Source organism: Gymnogyps californianus, chromosome 8, assembly GCF_018139145.2.
Source record: "Gymnogyps californianus isolate 813 chromosome 8, ASM1813914v2, whole genome shotgun sequence".
Lineage (NCBI taxonomy): Eukaryota > Metazoa > Chordata > Aves > Accipitriformes > Cathartidae > Gymnogyps > Gymnogyps californianus.
In genome coordinates, this window is record NC_059478.1 from 14897834 (window position 1) to 14925258 (window position 27425).

A 27425-nucleotide genomic window follows, 5' to 3' on the forward strand; every position below is an offset into this window, starting at 1 on the left:
TATTTGGGAAAAATGCAGCCATAGCAGAGGGAGGAATTTTGTCATGCTTGCATCACAGACTCGATTCTCAGTATAGCCAGTATAAAGCAAGACTGACTTAAGAAAGAAATTAAAAAAATGATTGGTCCTAAAAGCTGTACTGAAAACCAAGATTAAAATTATTCTGCATCCGGGAACTTACTGTATGTTAGCTTGATGTGTATCCATACCCAGTAAAAAATAATGCAAAAACAACCCAATTGCAAAAGTAGCATTACAGCAGGTTGACTTGCCCCTAAATGTAACAGTCTTCTCTCCTAACTAAAAAATTCTTAGAAACTGCTCCATTCCACATGCCATGGCACAGCATGACATATACTGGAAGCTATATGGTCTTGCAACATAAGTAAATGTTACCATATGTTTTGTTAAAATGTGTCCTACCTGTTACCATGTGCTATATATTTTACCAAAACCATTTTTTCTGCTTGTATTTCATATGGAACAGCTCATTCTGAATTGTCTAGAGCTCATCCAGGGGCATGGTACAAGTCACAGTGCATACACTTACAGCTGACCCAAATATTGCCTTCCGTAACAGAGGAAAAAGTCATTCTTCACTGCTGTTGCTCCAGCTGTGTTAGTCCTGGGAGATTTTTGTTCAATTAGGGACACTCAGCAGTGTTGATTAGAGTAACAATGTTTGTGAATTAAGAGAACAGACTGTAGCAGCCCAGTGCTACATAACAGTAGTTAGTTTCCAACAGTCCTAAGAATATCTTTCCTTTTAAAAGATATTTTAAATCATATTTAGTTGAGTTTTATTGTTTCAAAGGAAAGAATCTGCTCCCTCTGCTCCCCAAAAGGTTGTGTACAAAAAAATTTAGAGGGAAACTTCCAGTGACCTATTGCATTGTTTTAACATTACTTTTCCTAGCAAAGGCTGCTTGTCTTGGCAGTCATTCATAATTTTGAAGTCCTTCCAAAGGAAAAGAAGACTCCATCCTCTTTGAATTGGTCCAAAAGAATCAAAATTCAATGGCTAGTGCTAATCCTTGCCAATAACTTTCTGAAGTTATTGCAAATAAAGCACTTGCAATGCCTGGTTAGTGGCAAGATTTACAGGGCCCACATGAAGAAAATCTCATGAATGTTTCTATGGCCCAATCACTCTCGTCACATATTTCTCTGTAGAGAAGCAAATAAAAAAAATTAGTGTCTCTCAATTGCCTTATTTTTTTTCCAAATGAGTACTATCTGTGTTATTATTAATATTAATATTAATTACTGATGCTTTACTACATAACAATGCTGGATGGACATTTATACAAATATGACTAGAATGTCAACTCAAAAAATCTATAATAATATGATAAGGAATAGACTGTATTACACAGGAAAAAAAAAAAAGTCAATGAGGATATTGAAAGCAATTGTGTACCTGCATTGGGGAGATGACTTCTGTGTTCTGCTGGTGAACACACATGACAATCATGTCAAAATCAAAACAAGATATGGGTGAATTATTATTTTTTGTTTTTCAACCATTTTTTCAAGAAAACGAAAATTGAGATTGAGTTACCTATTTGCTTGTGTATGGACTTAATGTGCCCTGTAGAGAATACAGTACTTCTGAAGATTGACATAATTCAACATGTAGATACATTGATTCAAAATTTGAGTTGTCTAGAAGGATTCCAGTAGAACTTGGGATGTTGTATTGTTTTCTCTCCCTTTAATACTACAGTTAGGTCTTTAACTTTCCTGCGTAGTTCATTCACAGTATTTTCCATCCCAGCTTGAATAGCAGCACACATTTCCTCTGAGCTTGTTAGACAAAGTCAAATAGCAGTTTCCATCAGAAACAGTAGTCCATAGCCTCCACTTGTACACATACAAACAACTGGGTGATAATGGCATTCACCAGCAAAGTGAGAGAAATATTTATAAATTAACTTAAATTTCAATAAATCTGAGATAATTTCAACTATGAATTCCTTGTCTTATGGAGAATGGGACTAATAAGCTCACTGCTGAAATGAATTGAATTCTCTTTTTGGTACGGAGTTTCTTAATACTGAAAAAATAAATACAGATATAGCACTCCTTGTGGCACTAGGAAACAAATTATTTGTATTTTATGTAGCTTTACTAAAAGATTGCTTATAGGAGACATTTTCAGTAGTAAACTGCAGTATATACATAAATCACTAAGTAAAAACTTATTCTAAAAGAAATTATAATATATGGAGAAACAGATGTGTATTTTCTCTTTTGCATATAATTATTTAGTATATATGTCACTTAGACATTAATAACATTATATTGATATATCTGCATATGTTTCACATAACACAGAACATTTTTATAATATTAGTATAGGCCATAAAATTTTGTTCTGTAAGGAGTTTTACACTGTAACTTGGAAAGAATATCCTTTCAAAGGGACATAACAGTATGGGATTAAACTGCAGATATAAACACCTAAATGTAGGATATCTGCAGGATATCTGTAGGTGTCCATGTGTCAACTCGCACAGTTACTGATGTTCAATAAAACTAGTCTAAGTCCTACAGCTAGGTGGAACGTATAAAAAATAAAAATAAAAAATCAGTTTTTGCATGGCAATGATTTTAACTTCCAGACCATCATAAACCTTAAGTTCATTTTTTTTTACATTTTTTTCTTCTGTCTTTCTATTACTTATTTTGATTAAAGGTCAAATATTAAGCTCACAGCCTAAATACAGGCAATTCCAATGTTATAAATATCACAGCATAGATGAAATGAGGAAGATTACTTTTCTTATCCGAAGAATAGCAACCTCTGTGCTTTGATAAGTGAGAATTCATCTCATTTCCAGTCAAATGTTTCACATTTCCTTGAATTAAGTAGGTTTTGATTTCAGATAATGATACTGTCTGATTATATGATACTTTTTAGCTGGGAAACTTTCAGGAAGTTTCTTGCTGTTTTCAGAGAGAAAAGGCTGGAATTTTATACAAATTTATACGCTCCAGTATTTACCACTCTTTGTATGTATTGTTCATTCTGCATGGGTTTTAACTTTTTTAAAAAATTTTGTGGTTTTTCACTGTTGAAGGAATTATATTTGCAGTAAAGTAAGCCAAGCTAAAGAAGGAAGTCATACCTCAAGTAAGGGGACATAATATTCTGTGCAAATAAGGAAATTATTTAAAGCACTGCATGATGAACTTGGCCTGTTATGGGCAGTCGTCTTCTTCCGCTGAAGCACCCGCTGCTGACTATTGCTGCAAGTTAGACAGTGGACCAACAGTAAATGCTGCTGATGTGGCAAATGATCTGTTCCTCAGGCAGATTTTGCCAGAGTACACTATAGTCTTGCACTTCTGGCCTGAGAATGATGGGGGTCTCTGTCCAGGTGGCCAACTTTGTCAGGACAATAAATCGATGTTCTTTATTCTCTGTCCCAGAGGAAGTGTGGAGGAGGGAAGATGGTCTTCCTTCCAAAGGATATTTGCCTTTGCCATAGTGATAGAAAAAGCTGATGAATAAATCAACCAGAAAAACAAAACAGAGGGGTCAGAAAACTTATGGCAAAGGAAAAAACAATGAGAATATTGTATATGTCAGGACTCTTGTTGCCATTTCATAAACAAACTTCTTCCTATTTTTGTATATTTTACTTGGATATCCTGTTTCTTTCTTTATCCCCTGTGTGACATTGGGATTTTGAAAAGGACTGAAGCCATAGAAAGGTTTCATCTATGGTGTATTTGGAGAAGATGGAGATTTTTTTGCTAAAATTTAGGAATGTTTAAAGAGTGATGATAATAGATGCTACTAAAATGGTAAATGCCAATTTTCTCCCAAGAGGACAATGGAAAGAAACACATCAGAAAATAAAGTGATTTTGACTATATACATTAGAGATTTACTATTCTGTATGTTTCCTTTGAAACCCCTTTGTATTTTGAAAGTACAGTTTTGACATGTACTTTCAAGTTGTGCTGCAAAGCCAGCTTTCACTCTTTAGATAAAGATGTTTATTCTTTGTGATACAGTTTGCAAACTTTTGTACTATGGCAAAGACAGCCTTCTGAACTACAGCCGTGCTTTGTGCTTGAGCCCTGGGCTGAGAGGCCCGTCGTAGCAGGAGGTCACCTATAAAGTACCTAAGAATCTTGTTCCTCATGATTTCAGTTACGCAGATCCTTGGCAGCGAAGTAGCTCTTTAGTCTTTCAGTCATTCCATTTTTTAGTGGTAGTAAATGCGATGCTTTCAATGTTAAGAAATCAATTAGTAACTCATTACACAGCTGAAGGGGACAATGCAAAGTCTAACAGTATCTCTAGAAGATTCTCTATTTGAGTCTATTGAGTTTTAGATTAGGCCAGAATGAAAACCTAAGTAAGAAGGTGACATGATTAACTTAGGGAAAACTTACCTTTAGAGGTGGATGCCAACAGGCAGCTTTGTAACACCATGTAGTGCAAAGTCAGCGGATGGAGAAGCTGCTACGCAGTAGAGGCAGTCAAAATGTGGTAACAGGACTGTGGGATGGCCTGGGAGAACGCATTAGCAGCAGCTGGCAGACAGCAACAGCTGTTTTTGCAATGCAAAAGTTTGGCAGTCTATGTGCAAAATTGGGATGCTCAGAAGAACTCATTTGATTGATAACGTTCAGTGGCATTCTAGATTCAGGAATGACTGAGATTGTTTTGCAGTTGCATGGAGAATAAGAGATTTTGCAACAGTAGTGCAGAGGAGAGCTGTATAAAGCAGCAGAGTTGGTTTTAGAGTGGCAGAACAGAGCAAGCGATTCCTCAGTTCTAAATGAACTCGTGTTTATTAGTACTATTAATTTCTATGTTTCTACACTGTTTAGGGTAAGATTTTGAAAGGCTACAAGCTTTAGCAACACATGTCAGTAGACTTGTATTTCCAAATCTCTTAGACATTTCTCAAATTTCTTTCCATTTGCTTATAGGATTTTTCTTGTATTGAATTATGCTCTCAAAAACACAGACTAAATGCATAGAGACCATTCTCTCTGAGTCGCTGTGTAAGCAACTCTGTCACTTGTGCTTTCCCCATTCTCAAGCTTTTATCTTTTCATCTGCTTTTGGCCAGTGTCAGAGATGGGATTCTGGCTCAACAAAATTCTGACTGATCCACTGTTTATATATTCTAATAAAAATCTAAGTTTGATAAACCAAAACCTCAGTGGTGTGTCAAAGTCTGGATAATGCCACCTCTGTCTCCTTATAAAAACTACACTGATGAGCACATTCAAACAGGATTTGAATTCAGAAATATTGCAAATGGGGGAGGAGGAGTGAGATCTGGGGTACTAGCTGGCCTCTGGCCTACTTTCCATGATTCTTACAAAGATTCAGAGGAATATTGAATTAACTGGAAAAACTCTCTTTCTCTTACAAAAGTAGACCTTTATGTCAAAAGTTTTGATGTAGAGTTGCATTTCTTTTAATATATGATGGAGAAGATCACAGGCAAATAGTTCTAACTGTAAGGGAGAAACAGCAGCAGTAAGAAGATAAAAACACATCATGTTTTATAATACATGAAAATAAGAATAAGAATATTCTCTACAATATTTTCTTTTACCTGAACTGTACGTGGTAGCACCATTTGTCCTTCCATTTGAACTACTTGAGAAGACAAAACATTTTTCCTAAAATGTGTGAGATACTGAAGACTTAAGACTATTTAATAATGTTTCCAGAAGAGCTTTTTCCTTAATAACCATTTCCTGTTTTCCACGTTTTCTCTGTTTTTTGTTCTTTTATCTATTTGCATTATTTATTGTGTTTTGTGGAGCAACTGTAAGTGATTCCTGAGCAGAAGCTGGGGTTTGCCAGGAAAGATTTTAAGTTTTAGAGTAAGAAGAACTTATGGTGTTTATAAGAATTTGTTTTACCACTCTTTCAAATAGCCTCTCACTATGCGGATCCTGGAAATTTTACGAAGAAGTTCGTGGCAGTGTCTGGCATTCATGCATACGTCGAGTAGTAAATTTCTCAGTTGAGTAGTAAATTTCTCAGAGAAGAGCCTGTGAAATTTATCTCTGTGCAAAGCACTATTACATTGGCAGGAATGGTAGATTTCATGCCTCTTTAACAACAAGATTTTAAAGCTGCCTTGGGCTCCTGGGCACTTACTACATATTCATTTGGGAAGCACAACACTGCTCTCACTGTTACTGAACACTTCTGTGTGTTGTAAACCCAGACGTGACAATGAAGGCTATACTTGCTTTCACTCCAGGGTCTTGACATTCCATGTACTTGAGAGAGCTCTCTGAATAATGTAGACATTTCTCTTTTGAGACACAGCAAGCAATTACAGCCAAGATAAAACTGGAAGTTCTCTATCACTTATCAAGTTAGGCTTCCATAGCGTTTCACCTTCAGTGACCTTAAAGAGTAGCTATGAAATTGTTACAACTGATATAACCTGGTATTATGAGATTACCAAGAAATTACAGATGACTTCTTGCTTGGTTTTATGTCCTGTTTCTTCTAATTAGATCCTGCCAGCATTTCCAGTTATTCACAATGGTTTGCTTTGCAGCAATATGTGCCAAAAAAGTGCTATTCCGAGTCAAATCCAGTAGATAATTATGTCTGTCAAAGCACTGAACTTGGTTGTCTGAGTTTTGGTCATCTAAAAAAGGATCAGAAGGTTAAAGTGAATCTTAAATGGCATATTGTACAATACAAATCCTGACAAAAATAGACGAATACCACAGTATGAAATGCATTCATTAAAACATTAAATTTTATAAAGAAGAGTAAGAAATAAAAGATCAAGGTAAGTTTACAGATAATTCACAAAAATGAAACTAACTTCACAAAGAATATTATGCAAAATTGTCAACTCATTATTTATTCATCTTTATAGTAATCTGCAGCTTTAGTCTAAATTAATGGTCTTTTTCAAGTGTACTGTCCAATCCTTTTGATAACTTAGAGAGCAGTGTTGTCACTTGTATTAAAATAGTAATAGGATGATCTAGTAGGCACTAGTAAATAGTGCAGATTAATTTAGCAATTGCTTTCCCCCTGGGTAGTTATAGATTTTTAAACACACTGCTTACTTTTCAACTTTGTGATAAATTTCTGTTCATTCTTGTAATCATTCTGTACTATGGACTCCACCTGAAAATTTGTCCTCCTTTACATTAAATGTGAAAACCTTCTAGTCATCTTTTAAGATAAATTTTATTTATTAATTTCCAATTAATAAATTGCATATAATAAAAATAAATTAAAAACAAACATTCCAATTAATAAATACAATATACAGGATAAAAAGAAACATTTTTTCTTAAATTGTCTGAGATCCTAAATTGTTAATAGAAATTGTTAATAGAATATTTGCTATGTACAAACACATTTTCTGAAGCCATAAACTACAGCAGGATCCATATGCTGACCTTAGAAGTAGAATGAACATCTCTTCATGCCACAAAATTCAATACAGTCATGGCACAAGACACCTGAAAGTGCAATAAAAACAAAGTCAGCAGCTGGATCTTGGCACCATAGCAAATGAATCAGTGTAATAAAATGTAATAATAATGTAATAATAAATCATTTAAAGGCTGATAGTTTTATATCAAACTCTTTAGATCAATAATACAGAATTACTAGAGAGTACTTCTTTTCAGTCTGAGATAATTGTATTGTATTCATTCAAATAATCTAGGAAACTGAGCATAAGATAATTTGTTCAAAATGTTAATGAATTCACCCTTGAATATGCCCCTGGAAATACCTGTGCCTTGATCCTGATGGTCTTGCAGATACCAAGTCACCATGTTACTTGCTATCCTGAATACAGAAAGACATTACAGAGGTAGGACTAATCTCAAACTCGTGAGCCTACCAGAACTTAACTCAGTTTGTTCCTCGATCCACAAAAGGATTCAATACCGCATATGCAACATTTACATGTCTTCCTTATCTTTTAGAAACTGTGGGCTGCACAGAAATGTTTTGTTTCCCATTAAGATGTCCCAGCTTCCAAGTGAAATCCCTAGCAATAGCCACATGGTCATCTGACCCAGTCAGTAGTGATTTCATTCAGCAGGGAGAGAACCTTGGCCAGGAAACCATAGAGGTAGAGCATTTGTCTGGAGCTGAGCTGTTGGAAGAGAGGTACTAATATCTGTTCCCCATGGCGTGGAGCTAATTATAGTCAGAAATGAAGTCAATAGAGGCAAAATTTATCCAACCAAAAGGGTCATTAAACCATCTGTTCCTTATTAATTGGTATTCACATATAATTCTGGAAAATTTTGGGAGGGATCCTTGGCTAAGAAGCATGAGAATGTTGAAAGTCAGACTTTTCTCAAGCTAATTCAGCACAGACCTTTATCCTGCCTGACAGCAATTTCAAACACGCATCACATTTCTCAAGTTGCCTCTCTTATCACTAGAGAGTAACATGGTCTATGATAGAGGGTGACACAAGTATGAAAGTCATTCTTGCTCAGTTGTCTATATCAGACAACAAGGATTGGGGCTTTGATGCCTAGCCAAGTAATTGTCTTGAAAGGAGAAATAAATCCCAGCAACTCGCATCTTTCTTACACTTGCTTCTCTAGAAAAACTCAGCTGCCCATGGTTTTTGTCACTCAGCTACTCCTACATGAGCATATTCCTTCCATGAAAGTGTTAACAAAGCAAGCAGTTAAGATGATACTTAACTCTGTGGGGAAAAAATGAAAGAGAGAAATAGTCTAAGTAACAAAACAGTGTGTTGTTGATTTAGGGTAGAGCACATTCAAGAGATAAAGGAAAGGTGCCAGATCCTTAACAGACTTGCAGCTGGCTTTAAGTGTCACTCAGTTTATTAGTATATGTACACACACGCAAACACATATTTTGCTACTGCAAAATGCTTTCTCTTGGATATTCGTCATTTTGGCTTGACGGAAGTAAAAATCTGTTCATTCCTTCTTGTTTCTATTTGGAGGGTCATCGTCTTTAGAACTTTCAGTCCGCTTCCAGAGAGGGAAAAGTGACGATATCTAGATAAAAGAAAGATATCCCTGTAATCCTCACCCATATGGAAGATTTAAAAATTATGATTCTTGAATCATGTAATGTTAAGTCATTTAATTCCTTTCTGATACCTGTGTAATATTTCTACCTGTTAGTGAGCCAGTCCACTGTGGGACTACAAAGATAACATTTATATAACACAGTGCAGCAAAAATAACATCTATGCAGCTGAACACAGCTCTTCAGAATATGAACCATTGTAAGAGAATAAAGAATAGTCTGTGGTAGACAAGTTGAAGGATAATCAATTAGTAGCAGTGCAGTTATCAGTATCCTGTCTAGGAGAATCCAAGTTCTGCATTTGTTCCAGCTGGAATGGTCTGTTACAGACCTTGCTCTCATCATTCCCCTTTGTCTTTCTGGGCCCATAGGGACCCAGACATACATGTAGATCATGACTGAAGAGCAGGAAGGAGATGGGAAATAGGGAAGTGACTGATCTCCATTTTCCCATAGTCAAGGGTCTACAAGCGCCTTGGAGAGCTGGTGAGGAATAACAAAGCTTGGTCAAAAAGTTCTCCACCTTTTTGTTGATTAACTTCATCTGATCATGTGAAATGCTGGCCTTAATGAGGTACACAATGATATTTAGTGGTATTGGAATTTCCTGTGGAGTGTTGGGGGAATTAAGTAACTTGGTCATATTCCTTGTTAAATGTTTTCAGCTGACTTTATCTTGCCATATCCCAGGTCCTAGCCAGCATCTGCACTTTGACCCAAATCCCACTTTATTTATTTACTCTGACCATTTTGAATGAGTTTTGTCTGAAAAGCTGTAATTCCAGTGAGAACAAATGACTTTGACACGTCTCAGTATATTTGGCTCAAAATAAAAGTAGATCTGAGCTCTCACTTCAAAATTCCCAAAGAGATTTTGAGTACTCCAAGGATCATATTTTAATTTGGCTCTTGATATACACTGGAGAATATTTCAAAAGGGAAACTTTTTTTTACATATGTCACTATGAAGACAATAGAAGCTCAGCTACCCAAACTAATAAAGTTTGACTTCCAGTACAGTACTTGGCACTCTAAGTACGTGGATTTAAAGGCTATTCAACAGTCTCACTTTTAGATCCAGCATCACTAAAATCATACATTCTTTTTTGTAGAAATAAGATTTGGAATTTCCACAGCTTGTTTTTTGCCAGCAACAAGAGACTAAGATAAAAAGTAGGGACTTTTTTCTCTAGTGGCTTCTATTTATTTTTTAAGTTAACTTCTTGTTCCTTCTGTGAAGTGAAATAGACAATGCCTCTGAATAGAAGAAAATAAGAAATTAGCTATTTTGTAGTCTATGCAAGTTATCATACTTCCGTATTATTTTATCTGGCATATTTGGTGGATTCTGGATGCCTTCAGACTAACCAAACAGGAAGTGTCATAGCTGGGGAGCTAGTGCCTGAGCAAGACAATGAAGGAAGTAGATGCATTTATTTTTATATACAGTATTTCAGAAATTCCAGAAAAGGGAAAGAAGCAGATGATAAAACTTTCTTAAGTTATTTCTTTTTTCCCTTTTTTCAACAGATGACAAATTAGATGTGGAGTACAATTGTAAGGTGTGATGTGGGTTACAGGGTAATGCGTTGGTGTTCTTTTTGTAGCTAGGAACAAAGTTACAATTCCTGAAACAGACACAACCCTTTAAATAGACCTGCATGTGGATCTCATCCTTCCCATCTGGAGAAGAAAATTATAGGGAGTCAGTGATGCTCTCCTCCCCCTCTTGGGGGCTATACAGAGGTTGTATTATTGTTAGGTGATGAGAAAGAAGGTGGAGGGAGTTAGTGAAAGCAAAGGGTCAGGGAACTGAAAAGCTAGTAGGCACTGAGGAAGGACAGACAGTATATAACCCATATAGCAGGCTATTGAGGTTGCTGAGAACTGAAAATTCTGAGGCTAGCAGATCATTATGTGCTGTATAAGCCGTATAGTCAGCAGTATTCGTACATGTCCTCCAGGTTCATGTTTTTTCAGTTATTTGATCAAGATATGACCATATCAACGGTGTTACCTTGGATGTGGTGCCTGAAGGGCATTCCTTCTTTGTTGATGCAGATATGTTTTTCCTCCGAGAATAGTTCTCATTTGAGTTACAGCACATTCCTCTTGCTTTTATTCTTTAGGCACAATCATACTGTGGAGGTATCAGACACTTTTTGCATAGGGTGAAAGCTCTTCATCCCAGCTGCTTCCATAAAGAATCAGAAACTGTAAGAGGCTTTCTTATACTCAGACATCCAGTGCACATCCCAAGGAGATCTTTCATGAGATGGGTGAGGGCTGGAGTTTGAATGGGGGACCTAAGTATGAACTTGCTGTAATACCTCTATGATCTGAGGCTGAAAAATTGTTGAGGTAGACTTAGCTGCGTCTTCTCACCTGAATGCTATGTATTCCACAGAAGGATTCTGCCCTCTCAAGCTGATGGGACACAAAGATGCTTAGTAATAAACATGCTGCATATGTTTCTGGGTTGGGGCCCTGTATAGAAGTTATTATTCCAGCACTGGGTATTTTTAGCAGAAATCCCAAATGGTGGCTCTAGATGCAGATACTGGGATGCAGTGACATGAAGCATTTCCATGACACAGGAAACAGAATGTCGAATTAGATGAGTTTCCTTCTACCTTTTTTTTTAAATCTCTTCTGCCAAAAGAGAAGGATTAGCCCTCTTCTCCATAGGTCCTTGGCCATAAATCACAAAACCAGTGGTGAAGGTTTTAAGAGACCAAATTCTGCATGAGGTTTAGCCTTTCAGCTTTCCCCTAATAGCCTCCATGAGACAGTGCACTACGTTAAAAATGCAGGCAGAGGGTTAGAAATGTTGGATAACTAACATATTGGATAACTAACATTTTGGAAAACGTGCATTTTGTTCAAACAGTTCATTAAGGTATCAAGAACATGTTATCTCTTTTGTCTAGAGGAAATTAATTTAAGTTTATCATATAGGTATTTAGCAGGGTTGTAGAAGTATGAGTTAAAGCAAATGTTTAGCACAGTTCTGAAATGGTTTTCTTTTCTTAGATTCCAGAAAAGTCTGAAGTAAGTTTCGGTTTCCTGAAGGTCATTTGTATTTTCTGATGCCAGGCCAAAAATGATGTGTTCAGTATTTCCAAACTCCCTTCTGAGACACACAATTGTTTTATCTTTGTCCATCAAAGCCTGAGAAAAGTCTCTTTTGATTACTACATGTATTGGAAAACACATATTTACATCCCAGTGCTTAATTCTTTTAATCTTTTTTGCTTTTAGTAATATTTTTGTAATACTTATTACATTCCAGTCTTCATTACACTCTGCATGTGTCAGGATTTCTTCCAGTTGATCCTATAATACTTGATCTCACTGTGAATCTAGATGCATCCTCTATTTTTATCCCCAGCGTCCTCCTCTGTGCCATTTGAATAAAAAGCTAGATTATCTGAACTCTTGAGGTCAACTGCTAAAACTTGTCAGCTGATCTCTGTCTGTTTTCAGACAGAACAGCCAGTTCTGAAAATAAGCAAAGTTGATACCCATTTTCCTATTTGCAGGTTGATGCTGAGGATAATACGAGCAACAGTAAAGTACATGTTCTTTTTAAAGTACGTAGAAAGCTCACATTTGAAGTTGGGTAAAGAGCAAGTTTCAAGAAATTTTTGAATTTCTTGGCAGATCTGTACTTCCTTTAATAATATTTGTTGGCTAACCCTGCTCTTACCTATACTGTCTGAGTTAAATTTGTCCGATCACTCAGTATAGTAGTCCCTCTGGTAAGGATCCAACTCCAGTAAAGTTAATGGCAGCTGTCCAGTTTAATTTACTGAGAGCTGGATCAGAGTTACTTCCTATTTCATGTTATCTGATGAAGGACTTGATTACATTTTTCCAGCATGCGGATATGGCCTCCTATATTTATATCTTTTTGTGTCTAGAAACTTATTTCCCAGAAATAGGGAAATTTTGCCTTTCTTTTCTCCTTCAGCCTAGCCTATGAGTATTTAAGCAGTCAAAGCATAAGTGTTTTATTTCTTGCTTCTCTCTGCCTATGATTAAAAAGTATTTATTTGCAGCTTAACTAAGAGAGTACACTTTTCTTCAACAAAAGCCGTTTCCGTGAAGTAAAATCACATTCTGTAGATGTTGTTACCTACTCTGAATAGATTTTAGATTTCTGGATTTGATAACAGTACTTCCAGAAGAGTACTCTGCTTGTATTTCCTGAGACTTATGAAATTTTTTTTTTCTTCCTCCTCCTCGTCCTCTAATAAAAACAATGATGATGATAATAAAAATAATATATTATGGGAGAATCCACTGTGGCAGTTTCAGTGAATTTCAGCTTTAGTGACGTTTGGTTAGGCATTGCTAGGTGCTTCAGATTTTGCTGTTTTATTGTCTTCTGGGTAATTCTTGGGTTGTCTTGTTTAGTTTTTTCATATTTCTGAATATTGTTGTTATTATTAATTATTATTATTTTGAAGACATACTTTCTGCCTGAGATCACAATTTTATCTTCCCACAATCATTACATCCCTTTTATATTTATGACTTTATGATAAGTGTATGAAAAAAGTGGTTGATGCTTCTTATTTTACCTAGTATGTTTCTGTAGCAGCTTGTACTGTCCAGCTATGCTTTGATGAGAATGCAAACGTAGGGGCAGCTGCAGTCAGGGAAAAAGCAGAAAAAAATAGTTCCTGAAGAAGACACTCTGCCTGTAGGCCAGTGGGAGCCTTATGTCCTCTGGTACTACTCTCACCTGAACATGCTATTTTGGAGCTAGCATTAGGTTATTAACCATAAAATCTGCTTGACTCAAAAAGTATTATGTTGATGTAGTGCCAGCTTTTCAGCAATTAAATTTCTTTAGCATTTACAGCATTGTTACTCCAGCCTTTATTTTTCCAAGTTATTACTCATTTACTAGATATTTGAATCTGTGCTGTTTATTAAATATACTATATGATGACAATATTTCACAGACATCAAATGACCAAACTATTACATACCAAACGATTTGCCAGAGACATTGTAAAAACATATATATTTTGTTTTGAGTTTCTCGCTGCTTTTATTTAGTGATTTATAATTGACCAATATGAACTACTCAAGTAGTTGAATAAATAAACAATTGAGATTTGGAAACCTTTATCCATTCTTTGCATTCATAGCATTTCCCAATTGAAAATTAAACACTGAAAATGTTATTTTACTTTTTTCATAACATTGGCTCTATATTAGCCAGTAATAATTGTCCTCAGAAATATTCCAAACTAGTTTCGTATACCCACTGGAAACCAAACACTGAAAATAATCCCGGAGTTGTATTATCAACTGCTATACTTCAATTATACATAAACAGGACATAAGAGATCTGAGAGGCATATCAGTAATGTAATGCATACCAGTAGCATCTTGAAAGAGAAACATTTTAGAGACATTTTTAAAGTGGAATTGGGAAAATTAGTTCATTCAATTAATCCAAACAGGATGAGCCTGATTCAAGCTGATCAAGTCGGATCTCCAGACTTCCGTTATCTGACTTATTTCTTCATTTTTAGGGATCAAAAATACTTAGGAACATGAGTAACATCACCTCTTAAACTGGTAGCACAGTTTTCAAAGGGAATATTGAGTTAGGTGAAGTTATTTACAGAACTGAGCATTGTTAGAAGTATTCTCAAGGCTCAGCCCTACAAAAATATTTGCACTGAAAGCAAACTTGAATAACTTTTCCATCTGAGATACAGTGCCATTCAATTACTTGGAATTACCCACATTCTTTCATTTTGTCAGTTGTTTGCAGGATCAGATCTTGACTTGGTCTGAAGTCTAGTAGGCACTGTATTACAAGTGTTAATATTTATTGTTTTCCTGGGCTTTAAATTCTGTATTTAAAAAAGCAGCAGAGGGCGCTGAGCCCACCGGCACAGCCCGATATGGATGTTTTCCTCCCTGCTTTGGATTTCCCCGTCCAGGGATTTCCCACTCCACCTCGAGGAGAGCCTTTATAAAGAGCGAGCTGGCTCTATTCTAATAAACTGTTGCAGAGCAGCAGGATCTCACTGTGCTTCTTCACACAAAATAGGAAGCAAGGCTTTTGAATTTACTTTCTTTACCTAGTAACAGCCATTACAAATGTTAAAACAGATGGGAAGAGCAAGTCAAGCTGTGCTAATAATTTTATATGTGTTAATGACTGGTAAGTTGGGGGTTTGTTTGCTTTATTTGTTTTTAATTTTATTAAGTGTAAACTGACCTACAAGTTACTGTTTGATCTTTATTTCTCTTTGTTCCAGTTGCTTTTACATTTCAGTGAATATAACTGTCAATTAAGTAGTTCTGTCAAAATGTCAGGAAGCTTTTTTTGACATTTACTTTGAGCTTTTCTGTGCTCTGCAATGACACAGTCATTTTCTGATTGAGTTTGCTAAAAGACAGTCTAGGAGACAACTGCAGTGTATCACTGCATGTTTGATTTTTACTGTCATCCCTGACAGTATCAGTCAAGTTTGGTACTAAATGTCTTCTTGACAGTGATTCTGCATTTGTCCTTGCTATCCTACTTACCACCCCTCCCCTCAAATGTTACGAAGTTTTAGAACCAGATCCACCTGACAAAAAAAGTTAAATTGTGCCAATGCATTTATTTTCACTGACAGCATTGGGTTTATGCCATTTTATACATGAGAACTGCCTGTTAGAGTCATCTGAGTCTGTATTATCTTTGACAAAAATAGCTATGTTTATGGGGTATTTTTGAGATGTAAACCACTGCATGAGCTTTATTAGTTTAACCTCCACATAACTGTAAAGCAAACTTGCAAAGTAATGACCTTGTGTCACAGTAGAACATGAGAAGAAATGGGAAAATAAATGTTGAGAATGCTGCTGAGTTTATGCATGTTCTCCCTATTGTAGTTAAAGCTTTTGAAATGGAGATTATACCTGCTAACAGAATTGTTGCACAGATTGGAGAGACACTCATACTCACATGCAATACTACTGGCTGTGAATCACCAAGTTTTTCCTGGAGAACCCAGATGGACAACCCCCTCGGAGGAACAGTGAACAACCATAAGACATACTCTACCTTGACTATGAATCCAGTTAGCATTGTGAATTCTCATGATTATCTGTGTACTGTCTTCTGTGGTGAGAAAGAGAAAAAAGAGAAGAGTATCAAAGTGGAACTTTACTGTAAGTAAAAATGTAAAATTCTCTTTAAGTAGTACACGTTCGTAAAAAATCAATAATTGTTTTTAGATATCGTGGTTGGTAGTTGCCTGATAATGCTAGGATAATGAGTCTGCTATAGCTCAACATATATTTCCTTGTAAGATTCCTTTATCTGTCTGTTCAGGACTCTTTCTCAGCCCCTTTCTGCTTAGCTTTCTGCACTGAAGGTAGTACGTAGTGGTCTTTTTTATTCTTGGTAATACTTGAAAGCCAAAACATAGATTCCCCAAAACATTCATAGAGCTGGAAAAAAAAAAAAAAAAACCAATGTGGTTAAGATGGATGTATTTGGGAAACTTGCAAATGCAGAGCACCTAATCAAAGCCTTTGCAGTTTGCAGGGGAATGATTCAGATGTCTAAACCTACCAGCACAGAAAACAGGATACCACCAGTGTTTGGATTGCTCTGGATGCCTATATTTAGGCAGCTGTATCACTGCCTAGGGGCCTTGCTGGATCTTATTAGACCATTTGTGATCATATTTCAACAATTGTACGAACATAATTCCTGTTAGTGTATGAACTGCTTATAAAAGACCTGTATGTCTTCATATCAAGATATGTCTTGTAATAAAGTTGATATAATGTCATGTTCTGAACGCCTCTAAACTCGAGATGTTTGACATCTGGATCGTGCTCTTATGTTGACCCTAGAGCTCATCTCTGCTAGATTAAAGAAATGGATTTTACTTTTTTAGCTTTCCACAGTGATCCTATCATTGAGATCAGCCCATCCTTAATTGCTGGAGAACCAGTCACTGTCATCTGTAAAATTCCTGATGTGTATCCTTCTGATCGCCTGGAAGTACTCCTAAAGATAGAGGAACATATTCTTCATGAGGAAAATTTTTATGAAGATGACAGCACAAATACAGAGACCAAAACTGTGGCATATTCATTTGATCCCATGGCTGAAGATATTGGGAAAGAGATTACCTGTGTGGCCAGGTTACCAATTGCTAATATGGACTTTGAACCCAAAGAAAGAGTAGCTTCTCAGAAACTGAATGCAAACTGTAAGTATTTTTATTCTAGGGCTTTCACACCAAGTACAGTTTAATGTTAAGTTTCATGAAATGGGTTTACAAAGTGTGTGCCATAAATCATTTATAATCTGCACTTCTTATCTATATTCTTTTTCTAGATAATCTATTGTATTCAGTTGAATTCTGTTGTATTCAGTAACAGTCATTGAGTCATTAAATACCCACTGTTGTTCATGACAGGAATTAGGAATGCTTTAGTAACTCCTCTCACTCTGTTACCTTGGGCACTGGTGCTCAGTCAGAAAGTAAATACCAGAAGAAAAATGGCAGCATGCGGATAAACAATTGTTTTTAAAATTACCATTGTATGCTTAGCAGTTCCAAGTTTATAGTCCTAAACAACAGGGAGACAAATGTAAGAGTAAAAAAAAAAAAAAATTTGTACACATTTTGTCTAGCTTAGCTTTCAAAGCTGCAAGCTAAATGTCTTATCGAGTCTGGAAAAATTGTTCCACTGTGGTAATGGAATACACATTATTCATTTTTTCTTGGTATTGTGTGAAATGTACCTCTAGAGAAGCTAGTGTTAAAGATGTGCATGTCATTCTTCATGAACTTACCGACCTTATCTCTCTCTTGTTCTCTTCCAGTTGGTCCACAAAATACTATCATTACTGCATCTCCAGGCAACTCACCAATGGAAGGAGACCCTCTAAAACTCACTTGTGTGACTGAGAGTAATCCACCACCACAAATAGTTTGGAGAAAACATCTGGCTGATGAAAGCATTCACCATCTGATAGAAAACAATGTCCTTTCTATTCCCCATGCCCATTTCACTGATTCAGGACTGTACATCTGTGAAGTAATTAATCTGGTAACTAATAAAACAGAGAAAGCAACTATGGACGTTGTTATACAAGGTACATGTCTGCTTGAATTTAACTTGTACTATCCAGTACCCAACTGGCAGCTGTCTGTTGACTTGGAGGATGATGAAACACTGAAAATTAGGAAATTATGGGGCCTTCTTTGTTATGTATTCAGAATTTAGCTTTCAATTTACTGCTGCTCTTCATAGGCTGTGCTTCTCATTTCTATGCTTAATTTTCAGCGAATTCTCTCTGTACTGCTGTTGGACATGCATGCCTCTATACATTTCCTGCAATGCAACACTCAAAGTGATAAAAGAATCTGAGAAAGTGGTGATGTGGGGGATACTGTTATTTCCTTGAAAAGCTAATGTACATAGCAATTTCACAGGGACATCACAGTGTCCTTCTTTGAACTAGTAGTTTTAGCCATTAGTAGTAAATTCAGTAGTCATTTAATAGTAAAACTATTTGGGACATCATTATTGTTGTTGTTGTTATGATTATTATTATTATTATTGCTACTGTTTCGATAGAGCCAAAAGTCTCAGATGGAGCCTGGGACCAAAACCAAAACGAACAGATCCTTGGGCGAGCAATTCCTGCTTTCTTAAAACCCTCTCCATCTTTAGTACATTTGCATTAGTATAACAGCCTTTTCTTTTGTCATGCAGGTGCTCCAAACATTGCAGAACTCTCCATTGAGCCTTCTACAACAGTTCAAGAAGGAGAAAATGTTTCCATACAATGTTCTGCTGAGAGTAACCCTCCTCCCAAGATTATTTTAAGGAGAAAAACTGACAGTGCAGACATGGGGCCTTACAATGAGGGGAGAATTCTCCTTCTTCCATCTGTGACGTTCCTAAATGGAGGAGACTATGAATGTGTAGCAGAAAATAAGTTTGGGAAAAGTAAAAGTGAAATAACACTTAATGTGGAATGTAAGTATGTGTAAAGTTTTCCCAATCATTTAAAAATAATTAGTTAATTCTCCACTTACTTCAGTGATAAATGTAACTATCCAAGTAAACAAAACCCTGTGAGTACAAAAAAATCAGCATAATCCTCTGCTCTTCCCCAAAGAAAGGAGCAGTGCTGATGAAAAAAACAAAAACATGAAATCTTTAATGTAATGATAGTCTTAAGTCAGGATCTGAATGAGCAAGAAACTGATCTGCCTTTTTAACATTCTTGGTTAGAAGTACTTGGTTAGTACGTTTAGGCTATAGAGAGTTTGTATGGAAGCTCTGATACTGTGTGCTTTACTTATTCTGAGAATGAAAAAGAAATTAACTTTGGGAGGCCGACAACCTGGCATCCAGTAGGACATGTTGGATCCATCTCTAAAAAATCCAGTGATGATTAACTACAGGATTCTTCCTTTCAGATGGACCGAAGAATACAATGATCTCTGTTATCCCTGCTACTGCTGTTAAAGAAGGAGAAACTGTGACGATGAAATGTACTAGTTCTGGTAATCCGGCTCCAGTGATCTCTTGGAAGAAAAAGGCGACAACTGGGGAGTCTGAGAAAATTTTTAAAGATGCAACTTTAACTATACAGAACATAAAAAGTCAAGATCTGGGGCTTTATGAATGTGAAGCTTATAACCGCTTTGGCAAAGAAGAAAAAGCTGTGAAATTACTTGTTCAAGGTTAGTAGAACAAGATGGAACACATGTTTTTTGTTTTATGTATTTTAGGTCCAGATCTCATTCTGTGAAGGACAGGGGAATTCTGTCTTTGATGTCAGTGGAGTTAAAAGGTGGCCCTAATGTCATTAAGTCATTTAGGAAGCTTTAAACAGTGAAGGGTGAAATCTACCTTAGTACAGATAGCTTATGCAAAGTTCTCATGTCAGTTGAGCTTCCATCACTCCTTCCAATTGGCAAATGTATGCATGAGGCAAAGAAGCTATGCAGTGCCTATATTTTCTTCCAAATAGGTCTCAGTGGAGGATCCAGATACTTGCATACAAAAGATTCATAGAGAAAGTACATGCTGAAACTTCTGTGTGGAGGGACTGTATTACAGCCCTTTGGCTCTCCTTTAAGTTACGACTCTGTATCCTGTTCTCACAAGCTGCATTTAAGCTATACCAAATGCTGATTTCTCAACCTACATGCAATGATAGCAAAGTTTCATTTTCAGTAGTAAGTGGACTTCTCTGCTTTAGCCCTGCTGCTTCTGTTTATTGCATGGCAACACTGTATTGCTTATGGATCACTGCCACTAATCCATCTCTCTTCCTTATTATTTACTATTTTTGTAGCTGCATCAAAAAATACGCTTTCAGTTTTCCCTTCAAGTGCAGTGATACAAGGAGAAAGTGTTACCATCTCTTGCACATCTGCAGATGTTACATCTGTTCAGAGTACTCTGTGAAAGAAAATAGGTGATGGGATCACAACCCTTGAAACAGCAGATGGCGAATACCATAGACAGGGCTCAGCTAAAGGACACAGGAACATATGAATGCATATCATTAATGAACTGGGAGGGCAGTCTCAGCACATAGTACTTTATGTCAAAGGTTAGTTAACATAATGACTGCACAGAGTTAATATTAGGATTTGTTTTAGACAGACAGAATGACATCTTCTGTTCCGTTAAGAATGAATTGTCTTTAAAAAAACTGAGATGAGTTGCACAGGTTCTTGTCGTAAGTGGTAGGATCTTAGTGCTAATGAAAACTTCTGTCCAAAATGGCAGATGCACAGAATAACTGCTGCTTCAAAATTTTTCATAGTTCCACTTCCACCTTTGAAAACAGGATGTAAAATTGTGGAACCTAGTGAAAAAAATACTATTCTAGGACTCCTTTCCTTTGCCTTTTCTATTTCTCTTCTGTTGAAAGAGGACTTCAACCTCTGGGTCTGTTGGTCTGTGTCCTTTCATGAACTCAAATGAATAAACAGTGAATTTAAAATAACAAAACAAGAAAAGAAGAAAAGACTCCATATAATGCAAAAGATATGCAACATACTCCATCAATTGACAAAATGTTCTTTCTGTCAGCTGCTGTTGACTGCAGTGTGTGAAGGATAGCTAGTGAGAGAGTAGTGTCTGAAGCTACGTGCTCGAATATTATAGTGAATCCATTAACTGGATTAGTACTTTGCATGTACAAGCTGCTGATACCTCATGAGTTTTTTGCTTCTGTTTGTTGCTAAATCCTACCTTGCATTTCTTTTCTTTTCAGTTCCTCCTCAAAATACTACTGTGTTAGTACATCCGTCAGAAAATGTTAAAGAAGGAGAAAATGTCACTATTACGTGTAGCACATACAGTAACCCACCATCACAGATGGTCCTGAAAAAAGTCCATCAGGAGAAAGAAATTATTCTGCCATCAGTGAATGGAACCTTTATACTCTACAATGTCACCAAAAATGATACAGGCAGATATGTGCTTGATGTTTTCAATGAGGTTGGAAACAACATCAAAGTGATTGAGATAGCTGTTGTAGGTAGGTAGATCTATTGCCTTAAACTTATTTTGTTCGTACTTTCTAATGAATTTTGTGTCAAGGTGAGCACAACTAGTTCGTGGCTGATCCTTGTGCAACAATACTGCAGTTAACCTAAAAAAACCCCCAAAATCAAACCAAATAATAGAACAGCTGGTGAGAATAAGCTGTATTTAACCTCCTTTCAGTGTGAATGTTATTGTCTCTCTTACCTGAGTTGGTGCAGTAGCTTTAAGGATACGGCCAGAAAAAGGTGGATCCTGGCCACATTTCTGTTCACAAGCATGAACAGTGAGACTAATCCAGAGAAAATTCTGTTTCACAAAAAGATCTAAAGATTGGGCTTTTTAAACATGGTCTTCTCCTGAAGCTTTGTTTCCAGGAGGTAGAAATGTCCCCAAATGTTTCCTGGGTAAAATACATGACATTCTTCTTGTATTCTTCATTGTAGATGATATCAGATGGGTTTGAACTTGCATAGCAAATTCAAGACCAAAATAGTGGCTAGGAATTAAAGTATGTAATAGGGAGTTACTAAAGAAAAAAGCATAAGGAAAACGCTTTGAAATGTGCTTTGTGCATGAAAACAGAAATAGTGTTCCAAAAGAAGGTCATTAATAACACCGCTTTTACAGTAATATACATGTATCTGTTTCAATCAGTTTTTACACAACTTCTTTCTCCTTTTGTCTCCATTTTCAGGAAGACTGGAAAAACCGAATCAAATGATACCACTGATTATTGCATTCTCCTGTGTAACAGCAATAGCAGTACCTGTAGTTGCAATTTTGATCTACGTGTCAAGAAAAGCAAAAATAAATGGATCCTACAGTGTTGTAAAAGCACTCAGGCTGAAAGTGTGATCGCATGAATATAAGTCTAAGTTCATAATAAGCAATGTTATTTATTGTTGTGACTGGTTCTACTCTTCTATAGCATATGGTAACAAACAGGTGACTTAACACTGCCATGTGATAACAAATGGATTTTTTTTTCATGTTTTGATAAGTATTTCAGTATTTAAATTAAAGGGAAAGCTAGCATCCTGTCCTAGAAATTGGTAAATCACTTCTGTGTTGAAGCATGCTAAACAAAGAGTTCCTTGGAGAACTAGGTTTGTACATAGTGTATAATTTGTGTTATAAATATGTTCAACTGAATATCAGTTTGTAAAACTGCAGTCTTACTGCAACTGTACAAAGAAATGTTGTTAATTCAAAGATATAAATCAGCATTACTTGAGCTGATCAGATGATAATATTTCATTTTGTAATACTCTACAGAGTGAATGTTTTTGATATAATTTGTCTGCTTGTGGTAACGTTTGGAAAATGTTCTCTCTTCACTCATATTGCCATAAACTCTGTACCTTCAATGAAGTTACACAATCACTGGGCTATGCATTTCTAATTAATTTAAATTAATTTAAGATCTCTAGGCTCAGTTGTGAAACATTTTGTTTTAAATATTATTCAGAAAGTGTCTGGGATTGTAGTCTAGTTAGTTTTAGGACAGCTGAGCTATTTTTGTAGGGTTTAATCATTCTCAAATCAATGTCAGAATTCTGTTATTCCGTGATGAGCCAAACCAGACCCTTCATTTAGAATACAAACTGCCAGTAAATATGCTTTACAGATTTCCACCGCAAAATAAAACTACCAGTAGTTTTCTTTGACTAGATCCCCCTAGTGATTCTTGCTTAAGATTATGTCAGAATACACGTTCCTATGGAAGGAACCAGTGAAAACTATTATCCTTAGCAACAGCAGATTCGAGTGTCATGGGAAGCCCTGGCTGTAAAGGCACAAGCAAAGCAGGCAGCAACCTAAAGGCATAGGCAAAGGGGAGAGGCAAAATCTATGCAGCTTCAGCAATGATGGTTGAGTTGTTTCCTGAAGAAATGCCCTTCCCAAGCTGCTCACTCTGGAAAACTAAACCACTTGCCTAACAACTTTCCTTTTAATAGACAACTGGTGCCTGCATGCTTCACCCTGGTTAGCACCTTTTTTCACTACATGCTCTCTCCAGTGTTGGCAAAATGGCTGCGAAAATAGTGGGCTTTCCGTGCAGAGGCAAAGATAAGGGGGAAGGAGAGGTGGAGTTTGATAGTATTCTCCCTTACATCCCTTCTCCTGGCTAGCAGTGCTGCTTTGACTCATCTGGTTTGTGATGTTCAGCACTGAATGCAAGGGTGTGGGAGGTGTAGGCACTGTGGTTGAGATGTTGAAGTGCATCTAGTCGCAGCAGCCCTGAGCCACCATGTTAGGCACAGGAAGGTGGGCTTGGCTCCCCCAAACTTGCACACACAGGCCAAGGACAAGGTCAAGCAGAGATATGTGAAAAGAGTTTCTTTACATTATAAAAATGGTAACAACTGCCCCCAACAGCAATACAAATGCAGATGTCTCTTAGTAGCTAGCTGCAGGATGAGGCAGTGGTGCAGATCTCCCATATCTTTTTCATAGCATGTTCAGCAGTGTTTTGTGCACAGTAAATCAGTGCATACAGGGTCCTGCGCTTATCTACAGCTGGAAGGGGAGGCTTGGAAAGTGGGGGTGTAGAAGAAAGATGGGAGAGCAGTGTGGACTTGGCTTGGAGGAATGTGAGCATGCAGTAGGAGGGTGAAGAAAAGCTTGAAGACAGAGGAGGAGGAGAGCTTTGACAGGCCCATGACATAAATTTCTTGGAGGTGGTGCCAGGCAGATTTATTCAGAATAATGTTAGGCCTGTCTCAGTGCTGTCTTGTGAACAAACCAGAAAGCATGATTTTTCCACTGTGCAAAACTTTGGTGCGCACACATTTTGCCTACTGGATATAGTTCTGGTTTCTGTATTGCAAGGAGGATAGTTAGAAAAGATACAGAGAAGGAGAACTGGAAAACAGGAAAAATGAAAATGCCTGGGACTTTCCAGTTTGGAGAGAGAATTCTGAAGGAGGAGGGGATGTGAGTGACATTTTCCAAATTGTGAAGGCAGTTGATAGCAAACAACAGATGCAGAACTGCAGTTTGCTAAATCATGCAATGCCAGAACTGCAGGGCACGCAAATTAAGGAGAGAGTGGTTTAACAAAAATAATAGAAAGTACTTCTTTATACAGTGAATAGTGAACTACTGGAAACTGCTGCAGAAGGTTGTGGAGGATAACAGTATCAATTGGCTCAAAAGGGGAATGGAAAAAATAATGGACTAAAGGTCCATAAACAAATACTAAAGGGAATAGGCAGAAATGTATGGTATAACATCCCTAATCCAATGGCCATTGATGTTGAGCATTCCTCAGGAAATATACTGCAGAAAGTGGCCAGGTTTGCATGCTCTCCTGAAATAGTGTCTCCCACTGCTGGAGACATACTGGGGTAGCTGGATCACTGGTGAGACCCAGTAAGGTATGTCTTGCCTTCTTATGCCTTCTCTGAGGATCTTGGGCCAGGCCTATTTGGAGAAGGGTCTTAGCAGTTCCTGTGCTGTTTCTCCCTCTCCCGTAGTCCCTTAGAAGGAATAAAAAGAGGAAAGATGAGTGGAAGAGAAATAGGAGTCATCTTGCAACAGCGCTTTGGTGCTTCTGTAGTCTTTCTGCTGTTGGTGTCACCAGTATTTGTGATACAGATACAGATCTTAATGTCTACATGGCTTGCCTGCCCTCTCAGGGTCTCCATTAAGTCATTTAAGTCAATAGGAGTTGGCCTGTGATTTCAACAGGGCCCATTTTTCACCCAGAAACACTAAGTGAATAGATAGAGCTTGTAGTGCTCATTTTAGGAGAGGCTGCTCTTGTGTGGGCAGCAAGCTTCCTGTCAGTGAAATCACAAAAAAGGACCTTGCCAGGGGATCTCCTCCCCTGCTGCCTGATTCTCGGTATTTTCCAGGACACTTAGTGATTTGGGCAGAAGCTTGTCCTATGGAGGTTAAAAGTTCACAGTCAAATAACTTCTCTTTTTACTGAAAATTACAGAAGGAATATTGTTTCTCCTTGCACTATTTCTCGTCAAGTAAAATGCAGAGCCTCTGCCCTGGCAAAAAGACATGAACAGCAGCTCCAGCCCAGCAAGCGCTTTCAGAGGGGGTCAGAGCCACTTGGAGGTCTAGGTAAGAGTCCCTGCCATGGGCCTGTCTTTTTGACCAGGAAAGTGGTCTGTAGAGCAAAAGGCTGTGACACGTCCGCTCAGGGTTTCTCTACAAAGTCACCTCACAGGTTTTAGAGCCACATTTTCCCCTGCCTGAGCCTGTGCTCAAGCACACCAGTTGCCCTTGTGTCCTCAGAGCAGGGGTTTATCCCAGCAATACCATGGGGCAATGCTAAATGCTAATGCTAAAATGAGCCTGGATTTTAAAAGGTGACTGCAAAATCTCATTTTCTGCAGCTAGTTCAGGATGTGCTCTTCCTTAAAATGTAAAGCTCAAACAGAAGAACATATGTTTTTTAAACTTCTCCAAGAATGCTTTCAAAATATTTGGTAGGTATACTGAAGGGAACAGTTAATATATCCCATGACAGAGGTGCTGTTATCTGCTGGAGATAACACTGGAGGCCCTGTGTTTGCAGGGACAGGCTCCCTCCAGTTTCAGGGACTAGCAGGACCTCATCATGACATTTAAGGCCAAATGCTGATCTGGTGCTGCGGCAGGCCGTTCAGCTTCATTGACTTGCTGCTGTGCTGGACCAGGTAACTTCTCCAAGCAGAGCATGTCCCCCTGTAAGGAATCTGATTTTGAATGGAAATTCCCCACAAAGGGAGAATATACCATTGTCCTTGGTAATTAGCTATACCCTTTCTGTTGTATATACACGGCCTACTTCCTAGTCCAATTTGTCTGACCTTCTATGCCTTTCTCCCCACAAGATAATTGCATACTGTAATCAAGCTGTCTCTTATTTCTTTGATAAACTAAACAGATTGAGCTGTTGTAAGCCTACCTTTCTCTATAAGGCATTTTCTACAGTGGTAAATAATCCTTGTGGTCTTTTCTAAATCCCCTCCAGCACTTCAACATACCCTTTAACATGTGGCAAAAGATCTGTATATGATCCTCCAGTGCTGTTTCTGCCAGGCCCAGAGGTGGTTTTGCTTCTTTACTCCTCTGTGCAGCTCTGCTTCCATAAACAGCCTTTTTTACATTTGCTGTTTTTTTGTCAGAGAATCACTGCAGGGAATAAAGAATAAGTCAATTCCTTATTCCCATTATGGTTTCTCAGTCCTTTTTAGGATACAGTCCCTCAGAGCTGTTCGTAGTACGTTTTTTTTAAACAGAAAGCTATGTGATACAAAGTCAAATGCCTCATGAGCCCAAATACCTTAAATCTAATTTGTCTGATAATGCCTACGTTCTATAAAACCATGTGGACTGGCACTAATTATGTTTTCTATCCTTTAATCACTGTATCAGCTTTTCCCATTATTTAAAACTTTGTCGTACCAACCAGTCTGAATTTTACCCAGACCATTCAGCTTACCAATCAAAAACTGACAGAGTTTTTGACACTACTCTATATTCAGTTTGAAGGCCACTTCACATTTAAAAAAGAAATGACAGAAGCAGTTATATCAGTGAAACTACCCCTCTTCTTCTGTTGTCTGTTGTGCAGCTCAACGGCCTTTAATCTTCACAATCTTTTGGGGTCCACATGCTATATATCCTGCCACCAAAGTGATGTAAGTTTTTCTAAGGAAAATATGGAAATGCTTCTAAAAAGAGTGATGTGCTTTGCTGTTAGCTACCAGGCATCTTAGTAGTTAAAATGTATTGTTCCAAGTACCTGGTTAGCCACCACGTACCAAAGCAGGGAATCTCCTGTCTGTCCCTCTGCCCTTCC

At 37.4% G+C, this 27425-nt stretch overlaps 1 protein-coding gene across 1 annotated transcript; it reads left to right on the top strand.

Annotated features, from left to right (window-relative positions):
* Positions 1 to 15196: 15196 nt before the first annotated feature.
* VCAM1 (vascular cell adhesion molecule 1) lies at positions 15197 to 22652 on the top strand. Its single transcript, XM_050901262.1, has 8 exons — positions 15197 to 15248; positions 15968 to 16246; positions 16984 to 17301; positions 17922 to 18194; positions 18818 to 19084; positions 19531 to 19797; positions 21345 to 21615; positions 22314 to 22652. Exons 1-8 carry the CDS (start codon positions 15197 to 15199, stop codon positions 22480 to 22482), a joined length of 1896 nt encoding a protein of 631 aa, XP_050757219.1. The 3' UTR covers positions 22483 to 22652.
* Positions 22653 to 27425: the final 4773 nt, after the last annotated feature.

Coding starts and splice junctions, on each gene's coding strand:
- VCAM1 (XM_050901262.1), top strand. CDS start 15,197: ATGGGAAGAGCAAGTCAAGCTGTGCTAATAATTTTATATGTGTTAATG. Junction 16,247..16,983: donor TATCAAAGTGGAACTTTACT/GTAAGTAAAAAT, acceptor TTACTTTTTTAG/CTTTCCACAGTGATCCTATC. Junction 19,085..19,530: donor AATAACACTTAATGTGGAAT/GTAAGTATGTGT, acceptor TCTTCCTTTCAG/ATGGACCGAAGAATACAATG.